Source organism: Antechinus flavipes, chromosome 3 (assembly GCF_016432865.1).
Source record: "Antechinus flavipes isolate AdamAnt ecotype Samford, QLD, Australia chromosome 3, AdamAnt_v2, whole genome shotgun sequence".
NCBI lineage: Eukaryota > Metazoa > Chordata > Mammalia > Dasyuromorphia > Dasyuridae > Antechinus > Antechinus flavipes.
The window spans coordinates 168,697,642-168,724,786 of NC_067400.1; the positions used below are offsets into that span (position 1 = coordinate 168,697,642).

Here is a 27,145-nt window from a genome sequence, read left to right on the forward strand (position 1 = left end):
GCCTAATTGACTGGACAGGACTCTCCTCTCAAATTATCCATCCAGACAGAGATAGAGATATACTGGGACCAAGGGATCCATATTAGTCCCAGGGCTGGAGGAGACTGTCATCTCAAAGACTCCAGCATCCAGCATCCAGCATCCAGTGATGAATGGGAGAATCTCAAACCCTTAAATACCTTTTAGAAACAAAGAAGAGGGAAAGGGTGTGAAAACATCTGTCAGAATAGGGGAGGCCATAAATCCTAAAAACCAGAGACAGAATGTCTGAATACACAGAAATAAAGATATCAGTGAGGTATCTTGGAATATTTTAGAGGGATATTGTAAATTCTTAAGGACAGAAAAGAGTCAGGAGATCTACTCTTTTATTTATCTTGCTTGCATTAACAATTTATAACCCCAGAGCAAATGGTCCCCAGTCTTAATGGACCAGAGGGGGAGTTTTACAGCTTAGGCAATTGAGACAGAACAGTTAAGGAAACTGAGACAAGGGAAACTAGTGCAGGAAAACTGAGTCAGGACAGTTAAAGAGAACTGTGGCATAACATTTCCTTATGTACCTTAGGAATGAGTCCTTTATCAGAGAACCTTACTCCAAAGATTTTTCCTCAGTTTCTCTTTTAATTTTGTCTTTATTAGATTTATTTGTACAAAACCTTAAATATGTAATGAAATTATTCATTTCATTTTCTGTAATTCTCTCTATTTTTGATTTGGTTATGAACTTTTCTTCTTGCTATAGATATATGTAAAATTTTCCATGTTTCTCTTAATTTGTTTAGGACCTTTCATATCTAGGTCATTATCCTTTTGAAGCTTATCTTTATAGAAAGGGCAAAGTCTGGTCTTGTTATTTGCTATTTTATTTTCAGACTATTATTTTTATTTTTTTAATGTAATATTTTATTTTCCCCCAATTACATGTAAAAACATAATGTGTGCGTGTATTTTATTTTGAACTTTGTTTTCTTTCTTCCCTGCCCCCTTATTGAGAAGGTAACTTGGAATTTACCTTTTTAAAGAGCTTTACAATTTATGCATAATCCAAGTGTTGTCAGCTCCATTGTACAGATGAATAGACTGAGACATGCCACAGTAAAGTACCTTGCTTCAGAGCTAAAGACTCAAATATTGATTTTCTACTATTAATCCTATTGCTTGTTCTGTCCCTTCCTCTTTCCTCCCCACTACTTCCCAGCCCAGCCTAGTCAGCAGTCCTCCATCAGCCTCAGAACTGTAACCATGGTAGGGACAAGTCTATTAGTTTGATTTTAGGCAAAAATAGAGAAAAATAGCCAGAGTCCAGAATATGGTCCCTGATAGGATAAGTGATAAAGGTGACTTACTTTTATAATAATAATATAACAATAAGAGATAGTGTCATCAATGCAGAGCTGGTCTTGGAAGTAGAAAGACTTGAATTCAGGATTCAGATTCTATCTTTGGGACTCTGTGCAAGACACTTAACTTCTCAATGTTCTGGTCTTGCAGACTACTTTTAACTGAAGTATTGCATTCCATTCAATCCTTTTTTATGTTTAGTGAGTGTGCAATTATATTGCCTTATTCTTCACTTTTTAATATGCAAGAATTACCAGTATTATAGCTGATTCTAATTTAGATCATGTAATTTTTATCTGACATTTTGTGTAGTCATATATTGATTCTTATAAATATTGGAAATTGCAAGCACTTATGGAGCAATTTTGTTTATTAAAGTTGGAATAGATGGTTGATGAATTCTATCTGATGATAAAATTATGACGTAGTGGAAAAAGTATGATCTGGTTATTTAAGATGCTGATTCTCACAATGGATCAAAGGAAAAATGATGGCTTTGTTCCAAATATCACTCAATTGGAAGATTTTCTAACAGAGCATAACTCCAATGTAGTTTGGCTTCTTATTGCTACAATTTTGTCCTGTGGGTGGATTATATATCTCACTACTTATAATTCCCAGAATGTTGGACTTATCTTAATGTTAGTTCTTAACAGATGGTACAAGAATGGCCTTATGGGTCTAGGCATCTAGTTCCTTTTATTCTGAGTTTCTCATGGTCAACTTGTGGCTTTGAGATAACAATAAAAAAAATTTACATGATAACAATGTTAGAGAATTGCAAGAGAATGTGCTTTACAAGGTCTGAGGTTGTTAATAAAGTTTTCAAGACACAAGGAAGTGGTATTTGGGTTGAGCTGTAAAAGGTAGATAAAAATTAAGCTGTCAAAGAGGATCAGGAATAGCTTTTTGAGTATAGATAGCAGTATGAGTGAAGAAGGATGGTTTGAGAATAGAGGCCATATTCTGGAGTAGAGGAAAGTAGCTAGATTAGTGGAAGTGAAGTTACATAGAGGCTGCTGGACTTTTAAGGAGTTTTATTTAGATGTATATACATTTTTTTGGTCATGCAATAAGAAATTATTGATGATTTTTTGATCAGATTTTTGCTTGAGGAAGTTGACTTTGTCATTGCTATGGAGGATAGATTTAAAGGGACTAAGTAGCAAGACTTAAAAAATTGATAGCAGTATTTGGGATAAAGGGAATGAGGGCCTAGAGTAGTTTGGTTAATTCTATTTAGGAAGCATTTCTCAAGTGCTCTGTGGCACTCTGTGGCAGGCACTTAAATATTTACAAAATAAAAAGAAGGGGAATTTGGACTTGAGGGAACACTAACAATTGAGACAATTAGAAAACACTTCTTCAGGAGGCATTTAAGCTGAGCAGGGGTTTCAAGGGCAGAAGTAAGGAGAACAAACATTTGAAGCATGAGTTTTGGAGGTGGGAAATGGAAGTTGTATATGGGGAATAGCAACTTAAACTACTTCTGTGCGTGTAAGGGTATTATTAGTCGAGAAAGATGGGTTGGAGTTAGATTGTGAAGGACTAAGAAATAAATATATAAACAAGGAAACAGCTAAGTGACAGAGTTAGACTCCTGTGCTTTAAGAATGTCAATTTGGTAACTCTGAGGGAAGGGGGATTGGAGAGGGGAAAGAGTGAATGTGAGAAGATTAATTAGGAGGCTCTTGAAGTGAAAAGTGATGAAGCCATGAAAAAGTGTGCTAGCTCTAAGTTTGGAAAAAAGGAAATTTGAAATTTGTGCAGATAAAAATGATAAGTTCTGGCCACTGATTAGATTTATGGCATCGGTGAGAGCTAGAAATTAAAGTTAAACCTAGATGACTGAAAGGATGGTTGTGTCTTGTCCAGAAAGGGAAATTTGGGAGAGGGATATGTTTTGGGGAAAGATATTAAATTGTGTTTTGTACACATTGAGTTAGATAATTCAAAATGAGAGTTGGTGAGGACCTGAAGTAGTGAATGGAGAAAAGGTGGAGAAATGGAGAGATGAAATGGAGAGATGTATATGGAGAATTGATAGTACTTGCCAAGTGATTGAAGGATGAAGCACATCTACCCTTTGTCCTCATCTTCCCCCCTCCACCCTAGCCATTCATTGCATCTGTATACTTCCAAATGACCACCTACTCTTTCTCTGTTCAGCTTTTTTTTTTTTTTTTTTGGCAGCTTAAATGGTAGTTCAGCAGCTTATGATGGAGACTGGATGCAATTTTATGGAAGTTACTCAAGCTGATGCAGGTTTGAAACAGTTTTGCTTGTGGAACGTATAATATGTTACCTGATTGGAATATTTTAGAAGTGTAAATATTTTTGGACCTTCAAAAGGCTGTTCTTAAATTCTTAAATTACTTAGAAAGACCTACTAATCCAATTTTTGTGTGTGTATCTGTGCAGTGATGTGATGAGTTGTGACTTTTCAAAGTAGAGAGGACTCTGAAGCTTATATAAAAACTTTCTTACATTGCAGTGTGCGCAGTTAGTTACAAACATTTCTATTTTTGTTAGACTTTCACACCTACATTTTTGAATTTGTATATTGACAAGAGTACAACAATTAAGTTTAAAATGGGACAAGGATGACTCCAAGGTAATAAACTGGATGACTGGAAGGGTGATGGTGTTTGCAAAAGAAAAAGAAGTTTGGAAGAAGGCTGGGTTTGAGGGGAAAGATGTTAAATTCTATTTTGGACCTGTTGAGTTTGACATGCTTATAAGAAGGAAGAAAACATGCATTTATTAAACATTTACTATGTGCCAGACACTGAATTGAGCCCATTACAAATTTTATTTAATTTGATCCTTATTTCAGTAAGGAGGTAAATGCTGTTACTGTCCTCATTTGGAAATTTAGCCACGATATTCCTTGGACTTTTAATTTTGGAGTCTCTTTTGATAGGTATAGATGAATTCCTTCAATGGCTATTTTATCTTCTGATTTTATGACATCCGGGCAGTTCTCTTTGATGAGTTCCTGAAAAATAGTGTCTAGGCTCTTTTTTTCAACATGGTTTTCAAGAAATCCAATAATCCTTAGATTGTCTCTCCTAGATCTATTTTCCAGGTCAGTTATTTTCCCGAGTAGGTATTTTACATTTTCTGATATTTTTGTTTTTGTTTTTGTTTTGCTTGATTGATTCTTGATATCTCATTGAGTCATTCATTTCCATTTGTTCAGTTCTGAATTTTAGTGAATTATTTTCTTTCTTTATTTTTTTTACTTCTTTGTATATAAATTTGTCCAATTGAATTTTTAAATGAGTTTTGTTCTATGAAGTTTTTTTTCCATTTTACAAAATCTGGGTTTTTTTCCCCATTTTGTCATATATATATATATATTATATATATATATATATATATACACACACACACACACACACATATATAAAATTTTATTTTTTTAATAACTTTTTATTGACAGTACACATGCATGGATAATTTTTTACAGCTATCCCTTGCACTCACTTCTGTTCCAACTTTTCCCTTTCCTTCCTCCACCTCCTTTAGATGGCAGGCAGTTTTATACATGTTAAATATGTTAGCGATATCCTACATACATTATATGTGTGCAAAACCTAACAGTTCTCTTGTTGCACAGGAAGAATTGGATTCAAAAGGTAGAAATAACCTGAGAAGAAAAACAAAAATGCAAATAGTTCACACTCATTTCCCAGTGTTCCTTCTTTGGGTATAGCTGATTCTGTCCATCATTGATCAATTGGAACTGAATTAGATCTTCTCTTTGTTGAAGATATCCACTTCCATCAGAATACATTGTCATACAGTATTGTTGTTGAAGTGTATAATGATCTCCTAGTTCTGCTCATTTCACTTAGCATCAGTTCATGTAAGTCTTTCCAAGTCTCTCTGTATTCATCCTGCTGGTCATTTCTTACAGAACAATAATATTCCATAAAAGATTCATATATCACAATTTACCCAACCATTCTCCAATTGATGGGCATCCATTTTCCAGCCACCACAAAAAGGGCTGCCACAAACATCCTACAGATCCCTTTTCCTTCTTTAGTATCTCTTTGGGATATAAGCCCATTAGTAGCATGGCTGGATCAAAGGGTATGCACAGTTTGATAAGTTTTTGGACATAATTCCAGATTGCTCTCCAGAATGGTTGGATTCGTCACAACTCCACTAACAATGCATCAGTGTCCCATTTTTCCCGCATCCCCTCCAACATGCATTATTATTTTTTCCTGTCATCTTAGCCAATCTGATAGGTGTATAGTGGTGTCTCAGGGTTGTCTTAATTTGCGTTTCTCTGATCAATAGTGATTTGGAACACTTTCATATAAGTGAAAATAGTTTCAATTTTATCATCTGAAAATTGTCTGTTCATATCCTTTGACCATTTATCAATTGGAAAATGGTTTGATTTTTTTTTTTTTTAATTAGAGTTAATTCTCTATATATTTTGGAAATGAGGCCTTTATCAGAATCTTTAACTGTAAACATGTTTTCCCAGTTTGTTGCTTCCCTTCTAATCTTGTTTGCATTAGTTTTGTTTCTACAAAGGCTTTCTAATTTGATATAATCAAAATTTTCTATTTTGTGATCAATAATGATCTCTAATTCATCTTTGGTCACAAATTCCTTCCTCCTCCACAAGTCTGAGAGGTAACTATACTATATTCCTCTAATTTATTTATAATCTCATTCTTTATGCCTAAATCATGGACCCATTTTGATCTTCTCTTGGTGTATGATATTAAGTGTGGGTCCATGCCTAATTTCTACCATGCTAATTTCCAATTTTCTCAGCAGTTTTTGTCAAATAATGAATTCTTATTCCAAAGCGTGGGATCTTTGGGTTTGTCAAATACTAGATTGCTATAGTTATTGACTATTTTGTCTTGTGAACCTAACCTATTCCACTGATCAACTTGTCTATTTCTTAGCCAATGCCAAATGATTTTGTTGATTGCTGCTTTATAATATAGTTTTAGATCAGGTACAGCTAGGCCACCTTAATTTTTTTTTTTTTTTTTTTTTTTTTATTAATTCCCTTGAAATTCTTGACCTTTTGTTCTTCCATGTAAATTTTGTTGTTATTTTTTCTAGGTCATTAAAATAGTTTCTTGGGAGTCTGATTGGTATAGCACTAAATAAATAGATTAGTTTAGGGAGTATTATCATCTTTATTATATTCACTTGGCCTATCCAAAAGCATTTAATATTTTTCCAATTATTTAAATCTGACTTTATTTGTGTGGAAATTGTTTGGTAATTTTGCTCATATAACTCCTGACTTTGTTTTGGTAGATAGATTGCTAAATATTTTATGCTATTGACAGTTATTTTGAATGGAATTTCTCTTTATCTCTTGCTGTTGGATTTTGTTGATGTATAAAAATGCTGAGGATTTATATGGATTTATTTTGTATTCTGCAACTTTGCTAAAGTTATGAATTATTTCTAATAGCTTTTTAGTAGAATCTCTGGGGTTCTCTAAGTATACTATCATATCATCTGCAAAGAGCGATAGTTTGGTTTCCTCATTGCCTACTCTAATTCCTTTAATTTCTTTCTCCACTCTTATTGCCGAGGCTAGTGTTTCTAATACAATATTGAATAATGGTGATAGTAGGCAACCCTGTTTCACTCCTGATCTTACTGGGAATGGTTCCAGTTTATCCCCATTACATATGATGCTTACTGATGGTTTTAAATATATGCGCCTGACTGTTAAAAGGAAAAGTCCATTTATTCCTATATTCTCAAGTGTTTTTATTAGGAATGGATGTTGGATTTTATCAAATGCTTTTTCTGCATCATTGAGATGATGCTGAATCAGCCCTGCATTCCTGGTATAAATCCTACTTGGTCATAGTGTATTATCCTGGGAATGATTTTCTGTGATTTTTTTTGCTAATATTTTATTTAAGATTTTAGTATCAATATTCATTAGGGAGATTGGTCTATAATTTCCTTTCTCTGTTTTCAACCTTCCTGGTTTAGGTATCAGTACCATGTCTGTGTCATAAAAGGAATTTGGTAGGACTCCTTCAATCCCTATTTTTTCAAATAGTTTATATAGCATTGGAGTTAATTGTTCTTTAAATATTTTGGTAGAATTCACATGTAAATCCATCTCATCCTAAGGATTTTTTCTTAGGGAGTTGATTAATAGCTTGTTCTATTTCTTTTTCTAAGATGGGACTGTTTAATCATTTTACTTTTTCCTCTGTTAATCTGGGAAAGCTATATTTTTGAAGGTATTCTTCCATTTCATTTAAGTTATCAAATTTATTGGCATAAAGTTGGGTAAAGTAATTCCTAATTATTGCTCTAATTTCCTCTTCATTAATGGTGAGTTTTCCCTTTTCATTTTTAAAACTAACAATTTGATTTTTCTCTTTGCTTTTTTAAAATCAGATTTGCTAAGGCTTTATTTTGTTGGTTTTTTCATAGAACCAACTCTTAGTTTTATTAATTAATTCAGTAGTTTTTTTCTTTCAATTTTATTCATCTCTCTTTTTATTTTTAGAATTTCAATTTTAGTGTTTGGGGTTTTTTAATTTGTTCCTTTTCTAGCATTTTTAGTTGCAAACCCAATTCATTGATCTTCTCTTTTTCTGTTTTATGCAAGTAGGCCTGTAAAAATATAAAATTTCCCCTTATTACCGCTTTGACTGCATCCCATACATTTTGGTATGACGCCTCATTATTGTCATTTTCTTTGGTGAAGTTATTAATTATGTCTATGATTTGCTGTTTCACCCAATCATTCTTTAGTATGAGATTATTTAGTTTCCAATTTTTTTTTGGTCTGTTTTCTCCTGGCTTTTTATTGAATGTAATTTTCATTGCATTGTGGTCTGAAAAGGATGCATTTACTATTTCTGCCTTACTGCATTTGAGTTTGAGGTTTTTATGTCCTAATATATGGTCAGTTTTTATATAGGTTCCATGGACTGCTGAAAAGAAAGTGTACTCCTTTCCTTCTCCATTTAGTTTTCTCCAAAGATCTATCATGTCTAACTTTTCTAGTATTCTATTTATCTCTTTGATTTCTTTGCTATTTATTTTGTGGTTTGATTTATCTAATTCTGAGAGTGCAAGGTTGAGATCTCCCACTATTATGGTTTTGCTATCTATTTCTTCTTGCAGCTCTCTTAATTTCTTTTAAGAATTTAGATGCTACACCAGTTGGTGCATACATGTTTAATATTGATATTGCTTTGTTATTGCTACCCTTTAGCAAGATATAGTGCCCTTCCTTATCTCTTTTAATTAGATCAATTTTTACTTTTGCTTGATCTGAGATCAGGATGGCTACCCCTGTTTTTTTTACTTCATCTGAAGCATAGTAGGTTCTGCTCCAACCTTTTACTTTTACTCTGTATGTATTGCCCTGTTTCAAGTGTGTTTCTTGTAAACAATATATTGTAGGATGTTGGCTTTTAATCCAGTCTGCTAACCCCTCCCTCTTTATGTGGGAGTTTACCCCATTCACATTTATGGTTAAAATGACCAATTCTGTATTACTTGCCATCTTGTTAACCCCTGCTTATGCTTTTCTCCTTTCCTTCTTCCTTAACTCCTCTCCCCAGTTTTATATTTGTGAGCACCACTTGCTTCTCACAGCTCACCCTTTTTTATTATCCCTCCCCCCACCTTAGAGTTCCTCCTCTTATCTTACCCTTTTCCCTCACAATTTCTGTATTCCCTTCCTCTTAGCTTATTCCTTCCCTTTTCACTTTTCCCCTCCCACTTTTCAATGAGGTGGGAAAAGTTTCACCATAAATAGAATATGTCTGATATTTTTTCTCTTTAGCCCAATTCTGATGGCAATAAGATACACACTATGTTCATCCCCATATATTCTTTCTCTCAGATATAATAGGTTTCCTTTGACTCTTTGTGAGATATAGTACCTCCACTTTACCCTTTTCTGGGTACAATTTCCTTTCCACTTCTAGTTTCTAGAACAAAGTATACATGTATTCTTTATACGTCTTTATATCAGAAATATGGTTCCCAAGATTTCCTTTTACCTTTTTAGGTTTCTCTTGAGTTCTATATTTGTAGATCAAACTTTTTGTTTAGTTCTGGTTTTTTCATCAAAAATAGATGAAATTCACTTATTTCGTTGAATATCCATCTTCTTCCCTGGAAAAAGATGCTCATTATGGCTGGGTCAGTTATTTTTGGCTGCATACTAAGTTTCTTAGCCTTTCGGAATATCATATTCTCTGCAGGCCCTTTGATCCTTTAATGTGGACGCTGATAGATCCTGGGTAATCCTTATTGTGGTTCCTCTATATTTGAATTGATTTTTTCTAGCAGCTTGCAGTATTTTTTCCTTTGTCTGATAGTTCTGGAATTTGGCCACTATATTTCTTGGAGTTTTGATTTTAGGGTCCCTTTCAGTAGATGATCAATGAATTTTTTCAATGTCTATTTTACTCTCTGTTTCTATAACATCTGGGCAGTTTTTTTGGATAATTTCCTAGGAAATAGTGTCCAGGCTTTTTTTTTATCATGTTTTTCAGGGAGTCCAATAATTCTCAGATTACCTCTCCTAGATCTATTTTTCAGGTCTGTTGTTTTCTCAAGAAGGTATTTGACATTTTTTTCCATTGCTTCATTTTTTTGGTTTTGCTTGACTGATTCTTGATGTCTCCCTTTCCATTTGTTCGATCTGATTTTTAATGAGCTATTTTTTTCACTCGCTTTTTTTATATCTTTTTCTAATTGTCCAATTGAGTTTTTAAGTGAGTTGTTTTGTTCTATGGAATTTTTTTACATTTCGCCAATTTTAATTTTTAGAGAGCTATTTTATTTTTCCAACTCACTAATACTGTTTTTCAAGATTTGATTTCTTTATCCACTCTTATCTTTAAATGATGGGATGACTTCTCCATATTCTCTTGCCAAGCTTCCCTTTCCTTTTCCCATTTTTCTTCTAACTCTTATGAGAGCCTTTTTAATTTCTTCCATGAGAGTCTTGTGTGTTGAGGACCAGATCATATCCCCCTTTGGGGAATCATCTGGAGACAGTCTGTTTTTAGTCTCCTCTCCTCAGGGTTTAAAGTCTGCACTCTATCCATATAGAAACTATCAATAGTTATAATTCGGTTTAATTTTTTGCTCATTTTTCAAAGAAGAATCAAAGAAAACAAACTAACAAGAAAAACAAATGCAGTCTGCTTTTTTTTTTTTTGGGGGGGGGGGAAGGGCTGGATGGTATTACCGAGCTTCCTCTATAGACTGGGAGGGTGAGGGGGGCATCAGCGAGACACTAGCAGGACAGCAATATCTGCTCTGTGTGCTGAGTCGCTCCGGGTGGGTGTGGCCAGGTCCCGAGAAACCCTAGCTTTTCATTGTTATAGACTATACCTCCTGTGTTTTTAGCTTCTCTGCTTGTCTACTGGATTACTGCCTGGGCAAAGTAGCCAAAACTATAGTAAAGCTCTCCTTGCAGAAACGGCTGAGATCATACCCCATCCCTCTCTGGTCTGCTCAGTGTGAGCTGCCTGCCTTACTCTGTTTGCTGTGCTGCTACTAACTGCCTTCAGTTTGTGTCTGATCTAAGGTACCCACAAGCAAAAACAGACCTTTTCTTGTGAACTTTGAGGCTATCTTCTCTTGGTAATTATTTGTGTTTTTTTTTCAGTCAAGCACTAATTCTGAGGCTTGTCATGAAATAAATTATTCTGAGAAAAAAGCGGAGCTTAAGTAGATGTGTGTGTCCTCTCTGCCATCTTAGTTGGAAGTCTCTGTCAAATATATTTTTTAAAGGAGTTATATGCTTTTCCCATTTCACTATTTTGTAGTGAATTGTCTTCAGATAATTTCTGTGTTGCCTTGTCCAAACTCTCTTGTAAAGTTCTCATTTCCTTTCTCCATTTTTCTTCCAGCTCTCCTTTAAGATCTTTGTAGTTTTTTTCTAGGAGAGCTTTGTGTGATAGGGATCAGTTTATATCACTCTTTGGGGCTTCATCTGGAGATGATCTGCTTTTAGTCTCCTCAGGATTTGAGATCTGTTCTTCTCTTTCATCATAAAAACTATCTATGATTAAAACACTTTTTGCTTTTTTATTCACTTTTTTAAAAATTGAGATCTGCTTTTAGGGCAAGGGAAGTTGTCCAAATTTCCTCTACAAGCACATAGGCTGTAACTGGATCAGTGTTTACTGACTTCTGGTACTGGGTGTGTGTGGCCAGTTCCCATGAGATTCTGGTGTTTGGGGGTTCACTATTTACAAAAAAGTGTTTGTGTTGGATGTTTTCTAACTTCTCTGCTGAACTACTGGCTTGCAGCCAGGGCAGAGTAGCCAACACTGCTGTAGATTCCTGTAGATTTCTCCCTGTAGATTCTCCACCCACTTCATGGAGTCTGTTCTGGTGTCTGTGCTCAATTTGCTTGTGCTTGTCCTGCCTCCCTCTGTGTCCTATTGAAACAGACCTTTTCCTGTGATCTTTGAAATTGTCTTCTGCTGGTAATTTGTTACACAACCAATATTTGTGGGTTCTGCAAGTCCAGAGCTAATTCAGAACTTGGATTTGGTAATTAATATGAAGATTGTGGGAGGAGATCAGAAAGAAATTTGTGTTCTCTCTGCCATCTTGGCTCCACCTTTATTCTCCTCATTTGGAGAAGGAGAAAACAAGCTTATATATAGCTCCTCTATATTAAACACTTTAAAACAGGAGTCCACCAGATACGGCAGCTGAGGATGATGATCCTCCTAACCCAGGGTTATGAAGTTTCTTTATTTAAAGGCCCACAAAACAAAGTTTTTGTTTTTACTATAGGTCGGCCCTCCAACAGTCTGAGGGACAGTGAACTGGCCCCCTATTTAAAAAGTTTGAGGACACCTGCTTTAAAAGATAGTATTTTATTTGATTCTCAGGACAATCCTGTGAGATAGTTACTGTTGTTACTTCCATTTTACAATTGAGGAAAGTGTGGCAAACAGATTAAGTGGTTTGTTCAGAGTTCCACAGATTAGAATGAAGATTTTTCTGGCTAGAGATCCAGTGGTCTACTCACTGCACTACTTAGTTCCAATGGTCATCAATACTTAATTGCCAACAAATCTGGTTCAAAATGTCTTATAGGAAGTTGATGCTATGGAAATAGAGCTCAGGACAGACATGGATATATAAATTTGTGAGTCATTTAGGTTTGTGAGTCTTTTGCATAGAGATGATAATTGAACCCATCGGAGTTAATGAAATCACTGTGACAATGTAGAGAGATAAGAAGGGGCTTAGGAAAGAGCCCTCTGTGGTAGCAGTGAGCATGGAGAAATGGGAAGAGATAGAAAAGATGTATAGAAATGGAATTGACTGGACTTGGTAACAGTTTGATTATGAGAAAGAGGGAGATGTGGAGCAGAGGGGAGAATCAAAGATAACCTCATAGTTTTGAGCATGAGATAAATAAAGCTTTCACTAAGTGCTTACTAGGTGGCAGGCACTATTAAGTGCTAATAATACAAGTAAAGCAAGTAAGACAAGTCCTTGGGGTTGGTGGGAGATGGAAAGTAGGAGATGGGGTGATAATGATGAGACAGTGATGAAGTGAATGTAGAAATTTAGGCGTGGACAAGATGAGATGAAGGAAAGTTCATCTATCAGAATGGATTCTGCCAGTCCGATCTGTGTTATGCCACAATTCTCTTTTAACTGTCCTGATTGTTTCCTTAACTGTTCTGCCTCATCCCCTTAATTGTAAACCCCCCTTTGTTCCATTAAGGCTGAGGACCATTTGCTCTAAGGTTATAAATTGTCAATTTAAGACTCAAGATAAGAGGGGGAGAGATCAGATTTCCTGGCTCTTTCTGCTCTCAGGAATTTGTGACACTATCCCTCTAAAATATTCCAAAAGATAAGACTATCCCAGATACCTCACTGACATCTTTAATTCTGTTTATTCAGACATCCTGACTCTGGCTTTTAGTAAGAATTTATGGCCTCCCCCCATCCTGACAGAACCAAATGGCTCTGTGAAGAAGTTTCCTGCTTCTGTCCTCTTCTTTATTTGTAAAAGGTATTTAAGAATATGGGTGTCTCCCATTCATCGCTTTGAGACGAGAGTCCTGTCCAGTCAATTATGCTCTCCAATTAATAAAATATTAAAAACTCTCTAATCTCTCTCTTGCCTCAGTTTCTCCGGCATTACATCTGCTATCTCTTGTTTCCATTGGAATGGTGATAGTTGGAGAAGTGAGAAGTGTTGAGGAGACAATGGGGAAGTGTTGTAAAGGTGGGCCTTAGAAAAATAAGAATATTGAAATCAGAAGCATGTTTAGAAAGAAAGGTATTACTTTTTTTTTTTATGTTTAATTTGAGTTGCTGGTAGTACATCTAGTTTGGATAATGAATCTGGAGTTGATGTGATACTTATCTTGGTGTTGAAGATTTAGGGAGTGATGTGATAGAGATGATGGTTGAAGCCATGGGAATGAATGAGATAAAATTAATGAATGAAAAAGCATTTATTAGGCCTTAGGCCTTTTCTCTTATATGCCAGGAACTGTGCTAAGACCAAAATATAAATACAAAAGTGAGACAGAAGATTGGTCTGGAGCAAGACCCCAGGAATGGCAAGTTGACATGCACTTTCCAGAAACAGTGGTAATATTGATTAGATTACTGTGCCTACAGCACAAGGTTTGAAGAGAGAAGTGGTAAAGAGTAGCTAGCTGGCAAAGATGGCTCAAGTGAATGGAATGTGAAATATTGTCTGGAGCAGGCTATAGTGGGCCAGATGAGTTTTTTCAGGCCAAGCTGTTCATACCTGTAGTGGAAGAGATTGACTCTGTGTGTTCATGGAGTGAAGAGATTATCAAAGATAATTAAGGAACATTCATATCAAGAACTTGGAAAACAGAGAAGACCAAAGAAGCTATTAGGAATAAGATGCAAGAAATTCAGGTATTTCTGAAACTTAAGAAGGGAGATAGTATTTAATTGAGGGGAATTGTTAGGACAATTAAAGCCCTGAGGACCATACTCAACCCAACTGAAACCAAAAGCTCAACAAAAAATAGCTGGATGATTTGTCAGCTTATTCATGACATTTGAAAAAGCAGTTTTAGTTGAGTGATAGTGGAAGTCAGATTACAAATGGTTAAGGAATGAATAAGTTAGTAAGGCATTGAAGGGAAGGACAGAGATGGTAATTAGAAGGGATAGAAGGGGTAAAGGTTTAAAAAAAATTTTTTTAAGACTAGGGGAAATCTTAGCCTAATTTTAGGCAGATGGGCAGGTGGGCAGGAATTTCTGGAAACTGGATATAGGTGATTGAGAAAGAGGGAAGGCTGATTTTTGGCATTGTTGAGCATGAGTGAAAGGATGGTGTCATCATCAAAAGAAATAGAACTATTAAATGGGTGGGTAAATTTTGGTAGGAAAATGATATGAGTTTAGTTTTGGACTTTATGAATCCAAGTATCCTCAGGATCAGTACCATACTTAGAGCTGTGAGACTTCAGAGTGATGAAAGATTTCTCCCAAAGTGGTTGAGTGATACATGAGATTTGGTATTTCTTTTTGTAGGAGGGGGACCTTGAATTGTATGGCACTTGTTTGATTTTTTTTAATGTAAATAGAGAATACCTGATCACTTTCCTTTGAATGATGGCCATTCATATGTTATAACATTCTGTTATTAACTTTGATACTATATTTAAAGCACATTGAAAACCTTAAAGATCTATATAAACATCACTGATCCAGTGGTAGTTTTATGCTGTAACTTAAGTAGATTTAACATAGTGGGTGACTTTGTTTTCAGGAATTTTGTTGTATAACTGCCTTTGTAATGGTATTTCCAGTGACTTGGGCCAAGTTTGTGTAATATTTGTTTTATGATTAAAGATATGTTATCATAAGTTATCACAAATTTCTGTGAAGTGCAAGTTCACAGTTAAGTAATTATTGACTATTTACAAGTGAACTCTTTCTAGTCCATCTTGTCTCTCCATTTCCAAATTCTTTTCTTCCTCTCCCAGTCAGATGTTTGATAAAAAACGAAAAGGCTTGACAAGGTAAAAATGTTAGATAATGCCAAGTTTTCCACAGCCATGTTGTTTGGGGGATGCCTGGGGAATGGATATATAATTTTGAAGGAAACATTAATCTTTGGAGTACTTTCAAATTAAAGTGATCTTTATACATTTGAAGACAATGACTAACTGAAAATCATCCATTTTAAAAAGTGTTAGCCTATGATACCTCTCATTGATTTGAACGTATGTTCACAAGTAGAATGGGACTTGGTAATTAAATTCATCTGATAACAATTTTTTGCACAATTAAAGCCCTGAGGACCATACTCAACCCAACTCAAACCAAAAGCTCAATAAAAAATAGCTGGATGATTTGTCAGCTTATTCATGACATTTGAAAAAGCAGTTTTAGTTGAGTGGTAGTGACTTTTGTTTTTATATTTTTGCTTAAAAATTTTATTGTAAAATTAAATACTCCCCAAAAGCTATTTTCAAAAACACAAAGAGGATTGAAAATGAAATTGTGAATTTCCATTTTATACTACTCAAAAAAGAGTATATAATAAATTCCACATATTACTTTTGTGCTTCCTCTTGAACTTGCTTCTATTCTCTTCTATGTATTTTAAAAACCTAAATTCCCACTTCCCTTCCAAAGAATCATCCCTTTTGTTTTTTCTTTAAAGAAAACAAAACAAAAAACTTTTGATGTTTTTTTAAAATCACAACTTCAACTGTCCTTCCCCCTTTCCTTCCCATAGAGCTATACCATAAAACAAATGATATTTTTTAAAGACAAAAAAAGGGGAAAACTTAGCATAACTGATTAGTACATTGAAAAAGTCGAAAAATACATGTAGGGTGCAAAACTCTACACCTCTCATCTGCAAAATAATTGGGAGATGTTTTTTCCTTTTTTTTGAGGGCCAAACTTGTTCTTTATAATTTTGAAACATGTTTTTGATTGTTTTATGATTGTTCTGCCATTTATATTGTTTTAGTTATATTTATTGTTTTCATGGCTTTGCTTCACTTTGCATCAATTCACATAAATTTTTCCATACTTCTCTGTGTTCATTGTATTTGTTGTTTTTCACAACACAGTACTATTCTATTACATGTATGTGTTGTGGCAGCTAGTTAGTGCAGTGAATAGAACACCAGCCCTGAAGTCAGGAAGACCTGAATTCAAATGTGGCCTCAGACATTTAACACCTCCTAGCTGTGTGATGCTGGGCAAGTCACTTAACCCTAATTGCCTCAGCAAAAACAAAACAAAACATTTATGTATCACAATTCTATTCCCTAACCAGTGGCCATTTATTATTTCTAATTCTTTGATACCATAAGAAATGTAGGAATAAATGTTTTGGTATATATTGAGCTTTTTTATTTATCAGGAATCTCCTTAGTTGTTTGCTTCCCTTATTCAGGAGTTCCTCTTTCAAAAAGGTTTGTTTTGTTTGTTACTATGTCTTCCTGAGTATTAACTTCCTTCTTAAACCTCTTCCATTAACCTCTCCTCCTTTCCCCACCTCAACAACCCCCTCTCATTTGTGGTATATTTTATTTTTACATCATTTTTATTTTCTAATATAGTCCCCTTTTCCAGACAGCAAAACTTAACAATACTATCAACCAAGTCTAACACACATACAGTGTCTATTTGCCTCTTTGTCTCATACACGCATACTCTCCTTCCCTCCCTCTCTTTTCCTTCTTTCTCCCTTTCTCTCTCTCTCTCTCCCTTTCTCTCCCCCCCCTCTTTCTCTCCCGCTCTCTCCTTACTTCCTTCTCTCCCTCCCTCCCTCCCTCTCTCCTGCTCTCCTTCCTTCCCTCCCTCCCTCTCCCTCTCTCTCCTTACCTCCCTCTCTCCCCCCTCCCTTTCTCTCCCTCCCTTCTTACATCTTAATGAAGGGAAGTGGTCAATATCCTTTGAACAAGATACTCCATCTTCACTCTGCTGGCATTTTCATTAGATATCCCTCGTGCTTCTACCAAAAAACCTTTCCTGATAGTTTTAAATTATAATGCCTTCTCTATGTTGATTATTTACATTTAATATATATAGCTTTTTTATACGTAATTGCTTATATGTTGTTTCCTCAGTTAGATTCTGAGCTCTTTCAGAGCAGGACTGTCTTTGGCCTTTTTTTTTGTACCAGTGCTAACAATGCTGATACGTGGGAGGTGTTATTTATTGATTTTTTCTTTTTTTGGTATGGTCAAAGCTGGTCATTTTGATTTTATAGCATTTAGTTTTGATTACTTTTTGTTCTTTGCATTTGCATTATTGTAATCATTTTTTTTTTCAGTTTATGTATCTTTTCATGCTTTTTTGTATCTTTTCTTATTCATTTCTTACAGTATAGTAGTATCCTATTAAACTAACACAGCATATGTTTCATGGGAAATACAAGCCCTTTGTGTAAGACAACCATATAGGATTTCTTTGACAGACCTTCTTTCTGACAACTTGTATTTCTCCAGAATAGTATGCCTGTCTTTCTGTCTCTCTTTCTCTGTCTGTGTTTCTTTTCCAATCTCACTCTCTTTCCTTTTCAATGTCTTTCTCTCTCTCCTTCTCTCATAGTCTATATATGTCTATATATCTGGACAGTTACTTGTGTATTCTTAATTTAGTGATAGATTTTTAAGAGTTGAATATTTGCCTTCACCAAGTACTTCAATCTTGAGCTTTTCCCCATAGCTGAGTTTATATTTATGAATAAATACATACCGATGCTGAGCTGGGTCTGGGTCAGTCATTGTTACCTTGCATAAATATTTGTCTCTCTCCACAAGAGTCTGAAGAAACTTTGAAGTAGATGAGGAAGTGCTAATTCTAGTCTTCTTGGGCAATGAACTTAGTTCTTTGAAGCTCTTGTGTGATTGTTCTTGATTTTTAAATGTGACCTTTTGTGCATTAGTGTAAAATATTTCCCCATTACCCTCATATCCCATCCCAGAGACTTTTCCCACTCTTAAACTTTGCATTTTCTTGTTCAATATCTCTCATGTACTTTCACATACTTTATTTTGCATTATATTTTTTAATTGTATCTCACTTTAGAGATTCATCAGGTAGTGCAGTAGATAGATAGAGTACTGTTTCTGGAGTTAGGAAGATCTGAGTTCAAATCTAAACTCAGACGAACATGTTAATTGTTTGACAAGTCACCTAACTCTTGCTTGCCTTAGTAAAAATTGTAAAGTGTATAAAAACAGTACCAGATACTTAGTAAGCACTATGTGAATCTTAATGATTATGATGATGAAAGTTGAAGAACTTAAAATTTAAACTAACAGGGTATTTATTAAGCTTCTCAAATCTGTTCTCTTTGCTGTATCTTTTCCACAAAGTTCTGACCATGTCATTCCCCTGCTTAGAGTTTCGGTTACTCTTTGGGTTAAATAAAAACTTTTCTGTTTGGCATTTGAAGTCTTATGCAGAAGACTTGAATCCAAATACTGTGTCAGATACTTGACATTTATTACCTGTGTGACTCCAAGCAAGTCACTTAATACACCCCCTTCATCCCCAATCCCCCCCCCCCCCCAGAACTTTATACAACCTGGACTCCAACATGTCTTGCCTGCCTTCTTAATCTGCTTTATATATATATTCTTTGGTTACTAAACTGATATTTTTGCTATTTCTTCCACATATATTCATCCTTATCTTGGTGCCTTTCTACAGATCATGCAATGTCTGCCTAGAATACTCTCCTTTTTCATCTCCATGTCTTTGAATCTCTTGTTTTGTTTAATGTTGATCTCAAAAACTGACTATCAAGGCTTTTCCTGATGTTCCCCAAGGATACTTAATATTCTTGATCAGGGAGGAATATAGTTAAGCCTGTGACAACAGTGTAAAGAGAGAAAGAGGGCCCAAATTGGGTTAGTGGCTCTTGTGGGAGTGGAAGTAGGATTTTTTTTTGGAGGTCGAATTGACAAGTTTTGGTAGCTGGTTTAGATGGGAAAAATGGTCCGTGGAGGAGTTATAAGGGAGAGAAAAAAACTACAGAATAATATGGAATCCACTATATCACTGTTGTTGTTGTTTGTCCTTTTTTCTGGAAGAGGACCATGACATCAGGGAGGTAATGCCATGACATGGAAGTGAAGTGGATTTAAGTGAGGGAGGGCTGTGCAAGGTCGTCTGCCTTCCTCTCTCCTCCAGAGCCATGTGGAGCCATGTGGGTCTAGTAGCCAGATATAGATCAGGACGACTGAAGATGCCCTGGATGCATTGGGAGACCTTAATCTTTTTTTAAGGTAAGGTCTTTAATGGGTTTCAGTTTAACTAAGGCCATTCAGTAATTAAGGCTATGTAGCAAATGAGGTAAAGAATCTCCTTTTTCACTTGTCAAAAAACATAATTTTAATTTATTTATCAGTGTTGTTAAATTTAAATAGAATCCTGCAGGCTGCATATTAATTTAGAAAACTACAAATGAACATTGATTGTGTTATATTTTTATTTATTTTGTTAAACATTTCTCAATTATATTTTAATCTGTTTTCAAACTGCCCTTTGTTTTGACATCTCTTTTCTATATAAGGATATAGTAAATGCTTGTTTTAATATTGTTCATTAAAGTTTAGGAAAAGATCTAGTATAGTAGCAGTGACTTGAGTTGGCTATCCTTTTCTGGAGTCTTAAAATATCTAGAGATCTGTTTAGAATTATGCATCAGTATATAGTGATAACCTTAAATTAAAGAATTAATATATAAAAGCAGGATTTGATGATTTGTATACTGAGTTGTTTGTAACATCTCTAAATGTTGAGACAAATTCTACCTAAATATTTTGCTTAGAAGGGCTCATAGTTGCCCCAGAAAAATGAGGCCCTACGTAGATGCAAATAATTCTCTATGTATAAAACATGCATTTGCCTGTGGAGAGGTATGAATTTCTCTGCCCTTAGACCATAGCTGTGAGTACTGTGTTCAGTTCTGAGTACCATAATTTAGGAAGAAAATTGTTAAGTTAAAGGATGTCCAATAGATCATGTAAGATGATGAAAGACCTTAAATTTATGCCATTAGAGGATATGGGAATGTTTAGCCTGGAGGAGAAAGCCAAAGGAAAGTCATGATAATGGGTTTTCAAGTCTTTGAAAGGCTGTCACATGGAAAAGGGATTAGATTTATTCTATTTGAGTCTTAGAGGACAAAACTAGGAATGGATGTTGCCAAGAGGCAGGCTTGATATGAGGAAAAAACAAACAAAAAACTTCCTAACAATTAGAACTGGAAAAAAAAAAAAGTGGAATGATCTTTCTTGAATTGTCTTGAAGCAAAAGCTAATTGTGCACTTATCAGGTGGGTTGTAGAGAAGATCGTTTTTTTGGTTTTATGAGTTGGAATAAGTGGCTCCTGAAATCCTGCCAATTCTGAAATTCTGTAATTTGGCCTTTTAATTGGGTTTTGAGCAATAATGCTATTATTTTGGCCAGTTTAAAGAAGAGTTGTTTTATGAGGATAGATATTTTTATTCTGGCCCCCCATACCTTCTGTAAAACTGTTGCCCTTGTAAGAGCTGCTTGAGTGTTGTTGATAGTTTATGCATGAGTATGCTGGATGTTGATAGCATATGCATGAAAATGCTGGAGAATCATAATTACCTTTAATTAGAGAGAGAATTTTGCAATAATTTCATTATTGTGTCTTTTTCTCCTTTATCCTCTCTCTTCTCCTTTTCCCTCATCCAAGGAGTCAATCTGGTAAAACTGGTTTCCTCTAACAATCTAGTTTTCTTCTCCAGAAGAAAACAAAACAAAATAAAAAACGCAAGTTCCTCCTGTTTCATTGGAGGGAGAAAATGTTATCTTCTTTTTCTGACAGCACCTGGGAGGAGTATGTATTTCTGAGGAACTCTTTTATGTCCTGGGAACTATCTAAAGTACTGACTCCCAGGAAGTAGTTTTTAGCTTGAAGAACTAGTTAGAGAAAAAGAAGAAGTTTAAAGTTAAAGTTCTCCTTAAAAAGTAGTTTAAACCAAATTCAGGACAAATGGGAAAATACTATGTCTAAAGCTAATTTATTCCTTAGATTGAGAGATTAATATGTTACTTAGCTTAGTAAGAGCAGAAATCTTTTTTCCCTTTTGCTATGTGGCTATTAAGATTCTCCTTTTCCTGAAAGGCCTTAGTGCATAGGTGAGACCATAATCAGTGGGAATCTCCTGAAAGCATGTAAAGGAGATCAGCTAGGTACAGCCAAGAATTCAGAAGTGTGTGGAACAGCTACCCTTACTCAAGTTAAAATCAGAGACTCTCAAGGTAAAAAGCCCAAAAGTATTTATTACAATCTCTAGGGAAAGGGCAACTCCCAACAGACAAGATGTCGGCAGTAGAGAAGTACAAAGGTGCAAAGTGCAAGGTGCAAAACAGGATTATATAGACCCCAGTGGAAGGTTCCCCATCTTCCCACACCCACCCCCTTCTTCCCATTGACTAGGAATCCAGATTTACATTCTAACCTACACAGAAACTAAGAATACTAGCTAATGACATATATTAGGACCTTAATGCTAAAGAAAGGGGTTGAGGGAGACTGGAGAGAAATATATGTTTATCTAAGATAATCAAACACCTTTGGGCTATAGCACAACTTGTTATTGCAAAATTTCAAGTTATAATTAGGATATAGATCAAGGCCAGATTGTTATGAGAGTTCTTTACTCAGTTTATCCCATTCAGAAGTAAGCAGGTCACAAATTCAGTGGGAAGAAAGAGATGGTGCATCCCAATTATCCTGATAATATAGCCAGATAATATTTCCTGGCTCAGGAAATGTTAAAATGGAAAACATTTAGGAGTGAGTGATTTGTAGGTAATTCTTTGGTACTATATTGAAACATTCAGAACTGCTCCTAAAGCTTTTTCATTTAATGATTTAGGATTGGAGTAGTTCTTGAGAAATTTTTCATTTCATTTAGGTGTGATGAGATCACAATTTTTAGATCCTATAAGCTTTGCATTCTTGGTATGGAATATGTACTAAAAAAAAATGAAAGAGCATAATCTTTATCCTTGTAAATGGAGCACTTAACAGCCTCGGAGGGATTTTAGTATTCATCTAAAATTCAGTTATTCCTTGAGTACCTATGGTCTTCAGAGCTGTGCATTATGTGAATGATACTGAGGTGAATGAGACAATTTATATCTTCAGAGATCTTAAAAGTAGGAAAAAATACCTCTCAAGCACATGTATATATGTGTAGTTGTGTACATAAGAGTATAAGGTAGTATGAATGCTTTGGTAGTGGTAAATATGGTAGTTCTATGGTTGTACAGAGGAGGGAAAACTCCTTTCAAGGCTGAGGTATGAAGATTTTGTTAAAGAATTGGATCTTGAAAGATTAGTTGAGTAAAATATATATGTTGTGTGCTTAGTGGAATGATTCTGTAAAGAAAAAGCACATTTGAATAAAAGCCATATTCTACTTTCCTCCCCCCACCATCTTTCTTTTATACCTTTACACTCTCACTCTCTCTCTCTCTCTCTCTCTTCCTCCCTCCCTCCCTCTTCTTCTCCCTCTCCTCCCTCTCTCGCTCTCTCTCTTGCTCTTTTTTTCTTCACCAAGGCTCCTCAATAGCTAAATTTCACTTTTTTTGCATGTGGAATTTGGAAAAACTTTTATCTGAGGATTACTTGAGAAATTTTGGCTCTTAAAAATAAGGGCATCTGACAACTTGTGTGTCTATAGTGAGGAAAGGCTGCCAGAAGCCAGGTCAGGCTTCTGTACACTTCTGTATCTACCATCACAAGGCATTTTCCACCTTCTGCTATACTGGCCCAGTCATTCCTACCTATGATGTGGAGAACCTCCAGTGCAAACCTCCTTTCAATTTCAGGCCTTCCTATCTCCTGCTGGGCCTGCCCTTTGAGAGTAGATGGAGCCTTATAATAACAAAGGTTCTCATATCTGGTTATATCTTTCACATCCCAGTGATTCTGAATGCTGTAGATTATTACCCAAACCCTGTTTCATACCTCCTACACTTTATTCCTCATTCCATTCCTTTCAATAATCCCATCCCAAATTTTCATCTTATTTCCATCTAGCTCTTACATTGTGTCCTCTGGTATGTCTGTTCATAGGCAATACACTTCCCTTCATCTTCTTTTTTTTTTTTTTTAATTTGGTTGAGACAGGCAAGTTTTTTGTGACTTGTCTGTGGTCACACAGCTAGCAAATGTCAATTGTTAGAGGCCATATTTGAATTCTGATCAGTCTTACTCTAAGGCAAGTGCTTTATATCCTTTTAGCACAGTGGATATAGCCCCCTTTTCTTTCATTTTAAATACATTACTCTCCCAACTCAATCCATTTACTAGCTCTTATGCTTCCCCTGATGATACAGCATCCTTGGTCACCTTTTCTAGTACTGATTATGTCTTTACTCATTCTTCTTGGCTCACTGGTTGAGGTGGCTTATTTGGAATACATTGTTTCCCAGTGACAGTTTCAGCTTCTCTCCTTTCCTCCATTACTCAGTAACCTCTCTTCATTTGAGCTTCTTGTTGTTTATATATACTGCCCAATCAAAATCCTTGTAGTTGTCTGAAAACCCCAGGTTACTTTTTCAGAATTGGATATCTGGCTTACGGTTTTTCCATATGCAACAGGTGCCTCCACTTCCTCTCTACCTCTCTTTTTAATCCTTTATAAGTTATCGTCTTAATCTTTCCCAATGAAACTGTTCTCTCCAAAGTTTCTAATTTTAATTGTCTTTTCTCAGGTTTTTCTGCAGGTTTTGATATTCTTAATGTCTCTTTGACACTCTTTCCTCTCTAGGTTTTTCATGTATCAGATATCATTATCTTTTAGTTTTCTTTTCACCTTTTTGACTACTACTTTGTCTCCTTTGCTGGAGCTTTCTTCAGGTCAAATCTTTCAACCATAAGTGTCCCTCAGGGTTCTAGTCTGGGTTTTTTCTTCTTCTTTTATGCTACTTTACTTGGTGATCTCATCAGCCTCATAGATTTAATTACTATCTCTATGCTGATGATTATTAAATATGACTTTCTTTCCCCACTCTCTCCGCTGAGCTCCAATCTCACTTTTCCAGCTACCTTTAAGACATTTTGTATTTTACATCTTGTAGACATTTTAAATTCAAAGTCTTAAAGAGAATGCGTTATCTTTCCGCCTAAACCCTCCCCACGTCTCCCACCTTCCCTATTACTATAAAGGGTATCACTATTCTCCCAGGCCCTTAAGCTCACAATCTAGATAGAAGTCACCTTGTATTTCTTGCCCCCTTTTCTCCTCCAACTCCCTCCCCACAATCCAAGCTGTTGCCAAAGACCTGTGGATTTCACTTTTGCAACATTCCCTTCTCTCCTCTGACACTGCCACTACTGTAGTGCAGGCTTTCTTTTCTTTTCTTTTCTTTTCTTTTTTTTTTTTTTTTAAATTTTATTTAATAATTACTTTATATTGACAGAATCCATGCCAGGGTAATTTTTTTTAGAACATTATCCCTTGCACTCGTTTCTGTTCTGATTTTTCCCCTCCTTCCCTCCACTCCCTCCCCTAGATAGCAAGCAGTCCTATATATGTTAGATATGTTGCAGTATATCCTAGATACAATATATGTTTGCAGAACCGAACAGTTCTCTTGTTGCACAGGGAGAATTGGATTCAGAAGGTAAAAATAACCCGGGAAGAAAAACAAAAATGCAGATAGTTCACATTCGTTTCCCAGTATTCTTTCTTTGGGTGTAGCTGCTTCTGTCCATCATTTATCAATTGAAACTCAGTTAGGTCTCTTTGTCAAAGAAATCTAGTGCAGGCTTTCAATGGCTCATACCTTGATTATTGCATTAGCCTACTGTGGGGTCTTCCTACCTCAAGTTTTTTTATCACTTCGGACTTTCCTACATTAGTTATTGAAGTGGTTTTCCTAAAATACAGGTGAGATTGTTACTTTTCCTTTAACACCTCCCCTCCCTCCTCTGCCCCGCCCCCACCCCCACCCTCACCCCCACCCTCACCTCCAAGATAATGGAGAAATGGCTATTTATTCTGTGAAAAACTTGTTTTGTACATATTTGCTTACATGTTGTTTCCTCTATTAGATTGTAAACTTCAGAAGTCCCTGAAGACAGGGACTGTCTTTGCCTCTTTTTGTATGCCTAGAGCTTGGCACAGTGCGTGGCTCAATAAACATTAATTGATTAATTCCTTATTTCCATTGCTGTAATATCTAATGCAGAAACACTTCTGTCTTTATTAATAGGCCACAGTGAAAATCAGGACTTCAGGTTCAGACTATTTACATTTGCTTGCCTACCCAATATCACTGTCAAAATGTGGAGCTGTGAGAGAGATTATATGGGAATACTATTATATCTTTTATTGCTATAAAAGTGGAGAAGACTGAATAATGGTGAGAGAGTGAGCATAAATTACCTTCTGATGCATTACTTTCCAGTTATTTTCTCTTCTCATGGTCTTACTTTTTTTCCTCTATATTTTCTTTATTGCTGCTTGGCATCTACTTACTTGTAGCTTTCCATTCCCTTTCCTCTTATTGTTTCTTTCCTTCAACTTATATAGAAAATGAAAAAAAAAATCTTTTAAAATGCATTTTTCCTAATTCTGCTTTTATATTTGAATTTTCTCATTTTCTCTTCCTGAAACTATTATTTCCTGGGAGACATCTGATATCCTAATAACTATAATTCTCCTTGCCCCCTACCTCCCCACTTCTTTCTTTCCTTTCCTTAAACATAGATTAAAGATGTAAAGCACTTCATTGTAAAGATGTTTAGTTCAGGTTTATTTCTAAGTTTTGTTCCAACTTTGAGGTTCTGTGATTCAGTGATCCAAACATTATTGATATATATGTTAATTTTGTGGTTCAAATATAAAATTTGTTAAAGGCAACATGGTGGAGAACTTTTAGTACCATTCAAAACAACTGTTAGTTCTAGCTGTGAGATGTGTGATTCTACTTTACCCTCTTTGCCTCAGTTTCTCATCTGTAAAATGAGCTAGAGAGGGAAACTCACAAACATAACTGAAAACGACGGAACAACAATAAGAAATTTTAAAAAATCTCCTTAAGTAATAACTGGTTGTAAATACCTGATTTTCTCATAACTTTATAACCAGGAGATTCACTCTTCTGTTTGTTTTTTTTTTTGAGGCAATTGGGGTTAAATGACTTGCCCAGGGTCACACAGCTAGGACTTATTAAGTGTCTGAGGTGAAATTTGAACTCAGGTCTTTCTGTCTGCAGAGCTGGTGCTCTATCCACTGCACCACCTAGCTGTTGGAGTGGAGAGATACCTTAGATCATCTAGTTTACCTTTCTTTTCTACTAGGAATTCCTATTATAGTTACCGAATAGTGGCCATTTAGCTTAGGACTTTTTCAGACAGCTTTTTTTCCCCCCCGAGGCAATTGGGGTTAAGTGATTTGCCCAGGGTCACACAGCTAGTATCTGAGGCCAGATTTGAACTCTGGTTAGAAAGTTCTTATGCCGAATCAGATAAGAGAGTTTAGCAAAATAGGGCCAAAGGAATTAGAAATGTCCTGTACTGTATTTTTGGTGTGTTTGTCCAGGAAATGCAGTGAGAATGAAGCCTTTTAAAACAACTTTTGTACATTGGCTACCTATTTACTTTTCACCACCTTTTTCAAAAGTTTATAGATAATCAATGTGAATGAAAACCAAATTAAACTTAATTTAAAGTTATAAAATGGCTATTAAAGATAACAGGAAATGTTTAAGGCCTAGACAGCATTCTAGGTTGCTGTTGATTTATTAA

General features: G+C 35.5%; 1 protein-coding gene across 7 annotated transcripts in view; it reads left to right on the forward strand.

The window, feature by feature from the left end:
- ARHGEF7 (Rho guanine nucleotide exchange factor 7) overlaps positions 1-27,145 on the forward strand; it is a 333,485-nt gene that overhangs the window by 64,496 nt on the left and 241,844 nt on the right. The window contains exon 1 of one of the 7 annotated variants that reach the window (XM_051984212.1): positions 3,538-3,609. The exons of the other annotated variants lie outside the window; for them this stretch is intronic. Coding sequence (XP_051840172.1) covers positions 3,604-3,609 — 6 coding nt within the window. The 5' untranslated portion in view covers positions 3,538-3,603. Of the gene's footprint in view, positions 1-3,537; positions 3,610-27,145 lie in introns of those variants that run through there. 7 annotated transcript variants of the gene reach the window in all.